General features: G+C 40.9%; 1 protein-coding gene across 3 annotated transcripts in view; it reads left to right on the top strand.

Moving 5' to 3' along the window:
* Positions 1-13,440, top strand: part of Map3k20 (mitogen-activated protein kinase kinase kinase 20) — a 158,206-nt gene that overhangs the window by 69,487 nt on the left and 75,279 nt on the right. For all 3 annotated transcript variants that reach the window (XM_028762878.1, XM_028762879.1, XM_028762880.1), the window contains exons 4-6: positions 5,665-5,766; positions 9,483-9,548; positions 13,405-13,433. In XM_028762878.1, the coding sequence (XP_028618711.1) occupies positions 5,665-5,766; positions 9,483-9,548; positions 13,405-13,433 (197 nt within the window). The remainder of the gene's footprint in view (positions 1-5,664; positions 5,767-9,482; positions 9,549-13,404; positions 13,434-13,440) is intronic.

Below are 13,440 nucleotides of genomic sequence, written 5' to 3'. Positions count from 1 at the left end.
TGATTTGCTTCAATAATAAATGATCCAATTTGCATATTCTGATACTGGCTGGTTCTTCTTATTAGCCAGTTAAGAACAAATGTCACATTTACCCAAATTCATTTGTTCTGCTTGTCATAATCTAAAGTGAGGTTCATCTTGATGGTACTTTAGTATAAAGAAATATCATGATAATGGTATTTGTTTCAACAACAGTATACCGGAACCTCCACATGCCAACATTCCCCATCATGAATGTAACCAACCAGGGAGAGAGAGAGATGGAAAGGGAGAGGGGAGATGGAATGCAGTGCAACAGAACCTCTTTTTGCATCATGCCCATAATTGCATTTGCTAGTGAATGTCTAGGGCTGATTCTAAGTGCAGATGCTCCTCTATCTACAGCGGGCTCATGTCTCAGTAGGCCCACCATAAACTGTCAGTGTCCCAGACAAATGTGGAGTTAGTACACCTAACCTATTAAACATCATAGCTTAGCAACACAGTATACTGTAGAACATGAGATGTTTCCTTTGTGAGCCTCATAACTGACTGGAGGGCATGGTTTACTGTTGCTGCTGTTCAGTATGGCAAGATAGTACAGAGACTGCCGTGTTGCATAAGACCAGCAAGAAGGGACTGTAGCTCAAAGTGTATTTTCTAATGGATGTGTATCAGTTTTTTACCATCTGAAATTTTTAAGTATTTCAATTTAAAAACACATTTGTTTACAGAACAGTGTGTGTGTGTGTGTGTGTGTGTGTGTGTGTGTGTGTAAACACTGTTATTTAATAGAAAAGACCTAAGCATCCTTAGATTTATGTGCCTAGAATGGGAACTCAGTCCCCTGAGGATTTTAAGGGATGACTGTATATATTTGCATTTTCAGAGCCTGCTATCATTACCATAAATCTCCAAAAGAATTTTAAAAAAATCTTAGAAACCAAAGGACATATTTGCTTAATGTGTTAACGACTTTTTAAAAAGAATTAAAATGCTTTCCGTGCCAATGTCGCTCCTGTGAACATGGTGAATGTTTTTAAGGCCCGCTGGACACTGTGGCAAGCAGGAACGCTGCAGAGTGACACAGTATCAGAAGGGCAAGGATTCTGTGTGCCCAGGGAAAACTGTTAGGACAAGAAACAGTGGATACAGAGGTCAGACTAAGCCTGCTTTCTGCAAAAAGATTAAAATCACAAAGACGGTGGTGCTGAGACTTGAGTGTGTTAAGCCCAGTGTAGAGCTAAGAGAAGGCTGGCTAGGGAGAAATGTGTTTTGAACTAGGAGTTGCTGAGAAGAGAGAAAGGGCCATGTGATCCAGTCTAAGCTGATTTTATTATGAAGACAATAAAATCACTGGCTTTACTCTCTCACACACACAAAAGAATTAAAACAAATACTTTACACTGGAGCCCAATAAGCTACCTGCTAGGGAAACATTAAGTGATTGACAGGCATAGAACCATATGGTGAGTCTTCAGTTCCCAGTGAGACACCCAAAAAAGCAGAAGAGGTCATTCCCTTGGCGGAGAAGTTAAGATACTAGCTTTGCTACCCACAGATTGAAAGCTATCTAACATGAACTATAAAACAGCTCATGCTCAAACCACGGTCAGACCATTGATAAGCCAAAGTGAAAGTCGTGGATGCAGTCGGGGGAAATGGCTCACATCCATTTAAGGGACAATATGATCAACGTTGACTCTCATGTTCAATAATGGAGGCCATGTGGGAATAAAATGATACATACCTGCTGAAAGAAAAGACTGCATCAAGCAAAGGAAAGGGTCTTTCAATGGTGAAATAACTATAAAGATATTCTCGGTCGGAGAATGAGTGAGCTTATAGCAGGCAGAATTGCTTTATAAGAAGTAACCGGGCATAGGGAATGACTTAGAACATGTAGTTAGCACAAAGGGCCTTCAGTGTGAGCCTCACTAAGAAAACAAGGAACAGCTGAAAGCAATATTAAAGAAAAGTCCTTTGTTCTGACAGAAGACACTCAGTAATAAAAATTTAAGAAAATAATTCATGGGTAGGATAAATGGTAAAAATGTGACATAAATATTCTTTAGATATATTTTCATTTCTCTTCTATAACATGTTTAAAAACAATTTTATAGAGCAATAAATGTTTCATTGAGATTTAGACCGATTTATCATATTACAATAATAGTATAAAAGATCAGGGAGAAACAGTCATAGTGGAGAAAAGCATATAAAAGATTTTATATTTCAGATTAGTAATCTGAAGTTATTGGACTATAAAATGTGTTTTATCATTCCTTGAGTCACCACAAAAAAGTCACTCAAGAAATTAAAAACACATTAATCAAAAAATGGCAGGAATCTATAATCCCAGGGCACAGGAAGCTGTAGCACACCATCGTGAATTTGAGACCAGCCTGAGCTGTACAGGGAGACCCTATTTAAAGAAAAACTCAAGAGTGCTGTAGCGATAGTTCAGCAGTTAAGAGCCTGGTGTGGCGATGCGGGCCTTTAATCCCAGCACTCCAGAGGCCAGGCAGGCGGATCTCTGTGAATGTGAGGCCAGCCTGTGAGCTTGAGACCAGTCAAGGATACATAATGAGAGCCTGTATAAAAAGAACATGCATACTACTCACGCAGAGGATTTGAGTTCAGCTCCCAGAACCCATGCCAGACGGCCCATAGCTACCTGTAACTTCAGCTCCAGGATTGTATCTAACACCTCTGGCCTCTTCGTGCATACATATCCACACAAAGGCATGCATGCACAAACACACACACACACACACACACACACACACACGCACAAAACATTGACAATAAATCTCTAAAGAAATCAAGGAAGTAAAATAATATATTAGGATACAGTAAGTAAGGAACATCTGACTGAGGACAAGAGACAAGATATCAGATGTCAAGCCAATTCTGTCATTAATTACATTAAATATGAGTAATCTTAATATTCCAATCAAAAGGCAGAGATTTCTCAGATAGGATAACAAGCAGGGTTGAAGTATACACTGTCTACAATACATATATCTTAGGGTCAAAGATGCAGGTTAAAAATGAGAGGAAAGAGAGGGATATTCTATACCAGTCATACACCCATTAGAAAACTGGCATTTCTATACCAGTTACACACAACAGAGACCTCATATAATCTAAGAAACAAATGAGGCCATTTTATAATGATAAAGGAGTCAGTATGCTAATGTAACAATAACATAACAATTCAACACTAATTAATTTCAATAGTCTTTTCAATAATTAGTAGAATAACTAAACAGAATTGGCAGAGGTATAAAGAAGTTGAAGGACATTCTCAACCCTAACTCACATATACGTGGCACACTATCCAACAAAGGCATTCTTCAGAGTATGGCATAAGTGAGCCCATTAAATAATATCCATTTTATCAAGACTAATTGATACTATGTAATATGTGTTCTCCAACCATGCACTATATTAGAAATGGGTGGCCAAAGAACATGGTGAAAAGCAGCAAAAATTAGTTGAATATTTAATAACATACTTCTAAATGCTTACTAGAGCCCAAAAGAAATCACAATGGATCCTTAAACATTTGAACTAGAAGAAAATAAATGTCAATGTGCCAGAACTATAGAGTGCAGCACCGAGCAGGGAGTGTATAGTCTCTGGAAGCTAAAAGGCCAAAGGGAGCCGTGGAAAAGAAAGGGCGAGATGCTAGAACAGTGCAAAGAAACAGAGGATGGAAATGGCAACGAAACTCAGCAGAAGGCTTGGCTTTCAACAGTCAGTAAAAGTGATGACTCCTTAGCCAGATTGACTAAGAAACAAGAGAAACATTGGCAAAGCCATGGATGGAGAGAAGAAAGTGCTTTGACTCCTAAGGGACCTCCAGAAGATTGTAGTGGGTGGTACGAGCCTCTGCGCTGACAAATTAAACTGTGTGTATGCAGTCAGCCATCTCCTAAAGTGATCCAGTGATCTAAACTGACTCAAGAGCTGGGCTTTTGTAATGATGTCAGCACTTAGGGATGCAAGCAGGAGTATCAAGAGTTCAAGGCTAGCTTCAGCTACATAGCAAGTTTTAGTCTAGCCTGGACTACCTGAAGCCCTGTCTTAAATAAACAAAATAAAACAACAACAACAACAAAACTCACTTCAAGAAAAATCTGATTGTATGTATAAGAAAAACTTAAGTTCTTAGTTTTTTAGTTTAAAATTATTGCCACAGAGAAAATATAATTATTTTATCTAGTGAATTCTGTCATATACTTATAGAAGAAATAATATCAACCCTTCTTCTCCATACTCTTTTTTAAGACAGAGGGCAAAAGGCTATAAGGCCAATATTATTTCTACCCCAAAGCCACATCAAGCCATGACTGGGAAACTACAGGTCAGTTTCCCTCACGCATGCAATATAAACTCTATAACCATAGTAGCATAGGGAACCCAGCCACATATTAATAGAGTGTACTCCATGACAGGGCTGCCTAAGAAAGACCCGAACAATTCCAACAACAGTCGACACCGCAAGGGAGATGAGAGACATCTCACTGCCTGTACCCTGGATGAAGAGCTTCAAGCAGTTAACGGCGGCTGAGGGAGGGAGACTTGGTCTTTCCCAGGGATGAGTCCATTGATTGGTTAGCTAGTAGGAATGGCCAGCACTGTTACACATGTGGGCAACACTGAAGGGCTCGGCAGGTTGTATTTCTGTTTATTCACCTAGATGTCTATAGAACAATGGTTAGAGAAGAAGGCTTTAAGTTTGAAAGAAAGGTCAGACACGAGAAGGATAGAAGGGAGGTGAGAGAGGAAAGGCCGTCATTTTATTTTAATTAAATTAATGAGATGATTTCCAGAAATGCAAGGTGTTGGCTTAACATCTGAAATCAGTTAATTATAAGGTACAATAACAGGTACCTTAATAACAATAACGGGTAATATAAGAGACAAAAACTTGAAATATAAACATTTCACAAGATACAGAAGAAGCCTTTGATTGTTGTGAGTGTTTCTGTGTAGTAGGATTGAGCATAGGTCCTTGGGCACGCTAGCACTGCCCTGTCTCTCAGCTATATCTCCGTCCTTAGAGAAAGCACTTGAGGAACTGTGACACCCACTGATAACGATAAATCTCTGCAGATTAGAAGTAAAAAGGAATTTTCTCAATAAATAACATCTACAAAAATCACACTTAATGACGGAAAAGCTCTGTTTCCCCAAGGCTGGGCACAAGATGAGTTCTTGTCTACTCAGACAAGAGAAAGAGATAAGCATCAAGTTGGAGAAAAAAAAGACTAAACACGTATTAATAGAAATGTCACTTAGGCTGGGCGGTGGTGGTGCACGCCTTTGATCCCAGCACTTGGGAGGCAGAGGCAGGCGGATTTCTGAGTTCGAGGCCAGCCTGGTCTACAGAGTGAGTTCCAGGACAGCCCGGGCTATGCAGAGAAACCCTGTCTCGAACAAAACAAAACAAAACAAAACAAAACAAAACAAAACAAAACAAAACAAAGAAATGTCACTTAGAATAGAAATGCTTTAGTCACTGTTCTGTTACTGTGAAGGGACACCATGACCAAGGCGGCTCTTATGTAATCTTAACATCTTTTCTGACATGTTTTCTAACATGTTTTCTGATTGACAGTGTAAAGTCTAGTTTCTGAAGCACAACTAATTGTGTACCCATTCCTTTTAAAACAGAATATGCTTCCCTGGGGTCCCTGTATGATTACATTAACAGCAACAGGAGTGAAGAGATGGACATGGAACACATCATGACCTGGGCCACCGACGTAGCCAAAGGTACCGCTGCTTGCTCTGCACCCTCAGAGGTGGGCGATGTCTTCCCACCCTGACCTGGGATACTCTGCCAGAAGCTTTCTATTCTGTGTCTGCAGACATTCTTTTTGCAGATCAGATTTAGTAAAACATTTCAACTCACTGCACAGATAATATTTTAGATTATTGACTTTCTATTACTAAATTCTCTCTGTCTTTCTCTGGTTTCTTCGTCTGCCCCTCTACCCCCAAGCCCCAAAATCAAGTCTTTCAAAGTCAGTAAGTTTCAGGGCAGAGATTTTTGCTGTTTTGTGATACTGTAATAAACAAACTCCACTTGCCATATTAAATGGAAAACTTGTGGTTCTGTTGTCCTGAAAGTCTCTCCATAGGTGTCTAAAATGTGACTTACGGTAGGATTGGGCATATGTATGCTGAATGGATAATAATGTACTCAAATAGTAACCACAGGCCTGCATGCAAAGTAGCTCAGACTTTATTTTATATGTAATGGAATTTGGATATTCCTCTTGAAACTTAAATATTCTAAGTATATAAAATCCCAAACCAGGTTCCTGATTCTTCCTCCTCCTTAGGAATTCCTGCATATATTAATGCTTCCTAAAGCATTCAAATTCTATTAATTTTTCTCCTCTTTTGCACTTTCCTTCCAGAGCAGTTTGAGATTTTCATCAGAACTGTTTGAGTTGCTGTAGAAGCACCTCTCTCTAAGAACTGGCTGTGGTTGTCACACTTGTATTCTGGGATCTTCTGGGCAGAAATGGTTGGCATTTTACCTGGGTAGTTAGCACTTGTGCATCAGAACACTCTCTTCCTACAAATATCTCTTACAAAGCAAATATATAGTGTCGCTTACCATTCAACAAGGGAAGCAGCTTATATTTTGCTTTCATGGCAAAGATAAAGATTAGCCAGCTGCACCAAATTCCTTAAACAGGAAAAGAAAAAGAAAGCAAATTGTTTTAAACTAATGCTGCCAGTCACTACCTGTGAGATGTTTGGATAAGATACTTCATTCTTGAGCTGTGAGGATGAACTTAGCTATGAATTCATTCATCAGACATCATAAACTTATCTTAACATCCCATGTTCTTGAGATGCTTTCATGTAATATCATTGTCACATCTCTGCATGACCATAGGACAGACACAAGGAGCACCTTTGAGTGCCCATAGTGCACACGGAGTACCTGTGAGTGTGCATAAGAAACATGGAGCACCTGTGAGTGCCCATACTACACACGGAGTACCTGTGAGTGCCTATAGCACACACGGAGCACCTGTGAGTAGGCAAAGCTATGTGCTGATACTGGCAGTATTGTGGAAATGCACCTACACAGATGGAAACACACAATCCTTACAGCACTTTACTGACGTATGTTTTGGGTGCTCAGCTAATTACACTCCTGTTATTACTTAATGGTACTTAGGGTGGATAGACAGCAAACAAATCAAGTGACAGCTTCCAGCTGTGCTCTCCCTACCTTAGCGTTCCTGTTCTAACTGCAGCACCCACTCTGTCATCTGTCACACGGTCCTGTCTGAGAACCAAACCTCTTGGCTGCAGAATAGCACTGTCACTCTCTCAAGAGAGCTGCTTCTCTGCTTTAGGAGAATAGGGAGGAGAAGAGACAGAATTAAGTAGCAAAATGGAAGCAGAGATGCTGGAGAAGGAAGGTTGGAAGAGCAAAATTCCACAAGCTAATAATATGGTCTCTCTTGCCTGATTAGAGAACTAATTCTCTAAGACAAAATCTCATGTATTTGGCTTCAGAAAATGGGCCCTTTTGCTCATTATCCTAAGTGATATGTACTATGTGGGAATTATCTCACATGGTCAGCAAAAGGAGAAAGGAATCAAGACTTTAAGATTGGTTTCAACCCTCTCCCCTACAGTGAAGTGTAAACTTTAAATAGGAAAACTTGACTGTTGATTCTCCTTCAAATTCAGCCTGTGCACCTTTTGGTTTGGTGGTGATTGAAGCCGCTGAAGCAATAGTATGTTGAGAAATTAGAGAATGAATAATTCATTCTGAGACTTGACTCATGCATTTGGAAATAGGTATTGCTCAACATCTTTGCTGTTGAGAGCTCCCCTCAAAGCTGCAAGGATCCTCTTCCTTATGAGGAGTGGAGTGAGTGAGCAAGTACTTTTGCAATTGTATACAGCAGACAATTAGAGTGGGCTAGCTTGAATCTCACCTCAGTCCAAGGCTCTCCCAAACCTCCACCGTGGTACTGGTCAGACCTTAATAATTCACAAACAGTTGAGCCAGGAGAGAGCATTTTTCAATCCTTTTCAGTGGTTTAAGATAAAAACATAGTAGAAGACTCAGTAACAGCAAATTGAATGGAATTTTGTGATTACGGCACATAGGTGGGCACGCAGTTTTCAAAGCTGGGTACTATACGTCATGTACCAATAACTGATAGGACTTTTTCTTCTGATAATTTGACTCACAGTCGAGAAATGTCTGCATTTTAAGGTCTCATCGTCGAGTCTTCCCTTTTGAAATCTTTGTCATCAAGTCTAAAAACGGTCTATTTTTGCTTCTAGTCATAGTCAAATAGACCATACCTGAAAATTGTTTGGAAATTTGAGTTTAAAGCGAAGAAGACATAGCTATGACGTTCAGTCATGTAGACTACTAAGTACCACATAAGGAGCAGCCAGTGAGCGTTACAGCTTAAATATGTAAACTTGCGATTAAATGAGCCCCTTTACCCCAGTTTCGTCACTTAAGATCGTCTCAGTTGCTAACACTTCCGTTAACTTGACTCTCTTCAGCGATACCATTATGTAACGGGAGTTAAACCTTTTTGTTATTTTCTTTGTTCTTTTGATTCCTCGATAGAATAACCAGAGTAGTAGAGGAAGAGTAACTATTAATAAATTCTCCGTAATAAATCTGTGTACTTAAAAAGAAACCAAGGATACTTATTAAATTATTTTGGTGGTCATCTCATCAAAATCAGTGGGGATCCTGTTGGATTTGGTGTGAGGAAGGACTGTTCCCTCCACTGTTTGGGAAAGAGGACATGAGAGATGAGAGGAAATACTCGGTAAAAGTGTGTTTTCCGTCTTTGCCTGAAACAGGAAAGACAAAACACTTTTAAGGGGTAATCATGAAATATAGCTGAAAGTATAATTTCTCATTCAAATTCATAAAATTGTTTACACTTGATGCACCCAGTAGATAGAGCAACTTAATTCACATTATATGCGTTTATCAGAGTGAATTTGGCATTTAATCTCATGAGAAGAAGATGTTTTGTAAGCATCGCACGTCTATTAGAGGATCACAATGCCTTTGCTCGTCAGTGGGCCAGCCACACACCACAGCTCTGTCCCCACTCCCAGGCCCTGCCGACAAGTGACTGTGCTGCAGCTCAGTGGCCACAGAGTCCAAGCGGGCACCATGGAGCCTAAGCCTGAGCAGACAACACACGCACTTGGTAGTAGATGCTCAAGGGTCATTATGGCCATTCTGCTGTGCTCTTTGCACAAGTTTGAGAAAATCCGCTGTGTTTCTATTAGGTACTGTAAGAAGTGAGGTCTCCCACAGTAAAGTCCTGTATCAGTGTAGCTGGATTTGTCTGTTATCAAGCATGGAAGAGCAGAACAGATAGACTTGTTTTCCGCATTTCTTTGCACAATTGTGAGTGGTCCTACTGATGCAATACTGCAAACCACTAACCCTCTCTCCCTCCTTACGAAAGGGATGCATTACTTACACATGGAGGCTCCAGTCAAGGTGATCCACAGAGACCTCAAGTCAAGGAACGGTGAGTTAGCCCACCTTTCAGCCTTACAGCAGTCCGCACGTACCTGCAAATAAAGTCAGCACAGTGCTTTCCACTGTTTGTGGGACTCATTGTTTGGTTCACGCACCACCATTGAAAACATTTTCACTGTCTATAAATATCAAAATCTGTATGTTATTTGAGGAAGCTGCACAGTCTTCTCCTGTGAGAGTCTAACACAGGATGGAGATAACTGGATTGGTTCATTTTTTTTCTAAAATAAGATATGTTTAGCTTAATGCCTTCTGGCCAAGTCTCTCAACACATCTCTAATTATTTCCTTAGAAATCTTTTCTAAAATTGGCGTGGCCAGGTCAAAGTGTATGGTCATGTATTTTTAAGTCTCCTATTTTTAGATGCTACCTTCTGCCAGCACTTTTACATTTTATTTCTAAATTACGTGGTATACATCTTTTGGTCGTTCATGCCTATATTAGCTGGAGTAGTGCCCAAAGATGACCAGCATGCTTGAGAGTTGAGAACATAAAGGCATTCGTTTTGGTTTTTTGTTTTTTTTCCTTTCTTCTCTTTTGTACTTTCTATACTTTATGAGCCTATATTTATCGTTTGGAAAAGGAACGTTTTAAAATAGCATGCAGGACTAGACACTACCTTCTTCCATTATGTCACATCAGAGTTGTCAAAAAGGCAATAGGACTGTTTAGCTTTAGTAGAGCTAGCTAAGTAAACACCAGAGTTTGTCACTCAAGGGGGAAAGCAGACCTTGCTATCAGTTATTTCTACATTTTCAGTGGCTCTCAGCAGAGAGAAGGAAAGCGTTTATTTTTAGAACTCTTAAGTCCACAGCAGCTAAAACTTGAATTTACCAACAGTGTGATCATTAGAGGTGGTGGTGACAGCAGGTGGACAAGAGGAGCTGGGGCAGGCCCCAGGTGCTCTGCTCACACCCAGGACCCGCAGGCCCGGGGCTGACAGGTGTAGAGCAGGAAGGACAGGAAGCTGTCTGTAGGCAGCTGCTACCCTGAGAATCCACTCTGGCCTCTCCTTAACCCGGTGAGCTGGCTCAGCTGACTGTCCCACCCTCTCCTACTCTTTTATGGCTCCTCTGAGACAGACACTTCCGGGAACTACAAACTTGTGATACACAGCAGGCTAACAGGAAGTCATTAGAAAATAATTTCTCATCGGGTAAGAAGTGACAGAATTGTGTGACTTCAATTTCAGTTCATGCTATTAAATTTGATATAGTTATCTGATGTCTTAAACCCCATGTAGTTAGCTTGGAAACTATATATAACAATGGAGAATTCCTCATTTTTAAAACTTACAAGTTGCCGGGCTGTGGTGGCGCACGCCTTTAATCCCAGCACTTGGGAGGCAGAGGCAGGTGGATTTCTGAGTTCGAGGCCAGCCTGGTCCACAGAGTGAGTTCCAGGACAGCCAGGATGACACAGAGAAACCCTGTCTCAAAAAAAAAAAAAGAAAAAAAAAACATAAAACTTACAAGTTATGTAGTTAAAAGGAAAGAGTATACATTAACAAAAGAATCCCAGCCTAACCTTGACAATTTGTTTTTACTGAGAGGAGGAGTGAGATTTTGTCTTCTGTAATATTTTCGAAAACTTTAGTTCTGGGCTGGCAAGATGGCTCAGTGGGTAAAGGCACTTGCCACCAAGCCTGACAACTTGAGTTTAATCCCCAAAAACCACATGACAGAAGGAGAGAACCAAATCCCACAGCTTCTTCTCTGACCCTCATGTGTATCCTGTTGCCTGTATGCACCAACACACGTATACACAGAAAAAGTGAATAAATAAAGGTAATACAAATAAACCCATATTATTAGTGTGTGTGCGTGTCTGGTGTGTATTTGTGTGCATGTGTGTGCTATGATGTCCCTTGAAAGTCAGACAACAGCACTGTGGGGTCAGTTGTCTCCTTCCATCTTTATATGGGTCTCTGGATCTATCTTGGGACACCAGGCTCTTGTGACAAGTGCTTCTGTACCCACTGAACCGTCTCTCCAGCCCCCATATTAAGTTTCTTATTGTTATTTTGTTTTAAATGAGCACTTGCTAATATTATGTCAGGAAAAAGGAATAGGGAGCTATTCTAAGAACAACTGAATACAACAGTAATATTTATTCGCATTTTTATTTGAAAAAGTATGAAGCTCATTTCTTGCCATTCCACATTTACTTTGAGACTATTTATATGTATTAGATCACACAGGATATTTTCTCCTGTTACCAAAATCACTAGTAACATCTGCTGTACTGATGATTTACCATGCTCAAGGCACCGAGTGCCTCACTACACAAATCCCGGAAACCCTCTCGGGGCCTCTGTCCTTGGCCTTCTCTCTGACCTTCCCACACCCATAAAAGTCCTCCTTGCGTAGCAACACTCCTAAGCTTTCATAGCAACGCTCCTAAGCTAGTGTCAGCTTCGAACCTGTTTATTACAGACTGTACAGATATTTTACATGGGCTTAATGTCTTCTGTCCAACCTGACATTTTCATCTTCTCCCTCCTGCCTTAAAAAGCCACTCCTATCTTTTCTGCAGTGTCAGCTGCCTAAGCCAGAGGTTTCAGGATTTTATCTTTGAGCCTTCCCCCTCCTCCGGCTGCTCCTCAATCCCCCTGATCCAGCCTAGATGCTTCAGTTCAGCCCACTAGTCTCCCATTCTTCCTCACAGACCATCACTGACAGCACCATGTCTCTCCGGGACCACAGCCACTCAAATGCATGGCCCGCTCCTTGCCTCTTGTTCTATGCTGTGATGCTGGCCGTCAGCCCCCGAAGTCTCCCTCCTGTCATTCTTCCATATCACATTCTTTGTGGCCTCTCATTTTTTACAAGGCCTCTTCCTGGCTTGGCTTCTGCCTTCCAGAATGGCTGTGCCTTTGCCCCTGCACCTGAGTGTTTCATAGGTGAAACTGCTTGCCCTCCCAGACTTCCCTCTTCCTGTCATCACGTCTCAGTATGAGCATCCATTCCTGCCAGAAACCTCATCCAACCTCCCCAGGATGGCTTAAATGTTCCTCTTGGTTGGTTCTTTATTAACTCTTTCTCTCATCATACAATTTACCCCCACCTCATTGTGGATGTTTGATGGTCTGTCTGATGGACTGCAGACTTCATGAAAGGAGAGAAGAGGCAGCGGTGACCTTTGACTCCAGCAGGTGCTCAGCAACATTGTTGTCAAGCACGTGGGTGCATGAATAAGTGAGCGAGTGTTGTTTCCACCTTTCAGCAAATTAGTCTTCAACTGGGAAGAACACCCACACAACAGGCATTACTCATACACAGAGACAGAGAGAGAGAGACAGAGATAGACAGACAGACAGACAGACAGACAGACAGAGAAATAGACACAGAGAGAGAAATAGACACAGAGAGAGACAGAGACAGAATTTTATATCATAAAACATAAAATGAAAATATTTACTGAATTGGAGAGTTCTTCCTATAAGGCAGATAACTTTGAAAAAGCTTAATTCCATGAGGTGCTGCTCAAAATGGCTTTTAAAATACCTGCTTTATACAAATGTGTGCATTTGGTTAAGATGCCTGCTTTATACAAATGTGTGCATTTGGTTAAGATGCCTGCTTTATACAAATGTGTGCGTTTGGAACAGGGTCTTCTTACGTATCCCTGACAGGTTTAGTTCCTGCTATATAGCCCAGGCTTGCCTCAAACTCGTGGTAGTCCTCCTGCCTCAGCCTCTGGGTACACACTACCACACCCAGCTTATATTGTGACGTTAGAAATGTAGTGGTTTCAAAGTTAGAAACATGATGCGGTACTTTTTTTTGCTGCCAAAACAATTCAAACAGAAATGATTATCATAATTTCTCTCCATTTTCTTCCAGTTGTTATCGCTGCTGACGGAGTGCTGAAGGTAGGAC

Source organism: Grammomys surdaster, unplaced genomic scaffold, assembly GCF_004785775.1.
Source record: "Grammomys surdaster isolate TR1022 unplaced genomic scaffold, NIH_TR_1.0 136, whole genome shotgun sequence".
Lineage (NCBI taxonomy): Eukaryota > Metazoa > Chordata > Mammalia > Rodentia > Muridae > Grammomys > Grammomys surdaster.
Note: the sequence above shows the minus strand (reverse complement) of the source record. Positions and strands in the feature narration are given on the sequence as shown.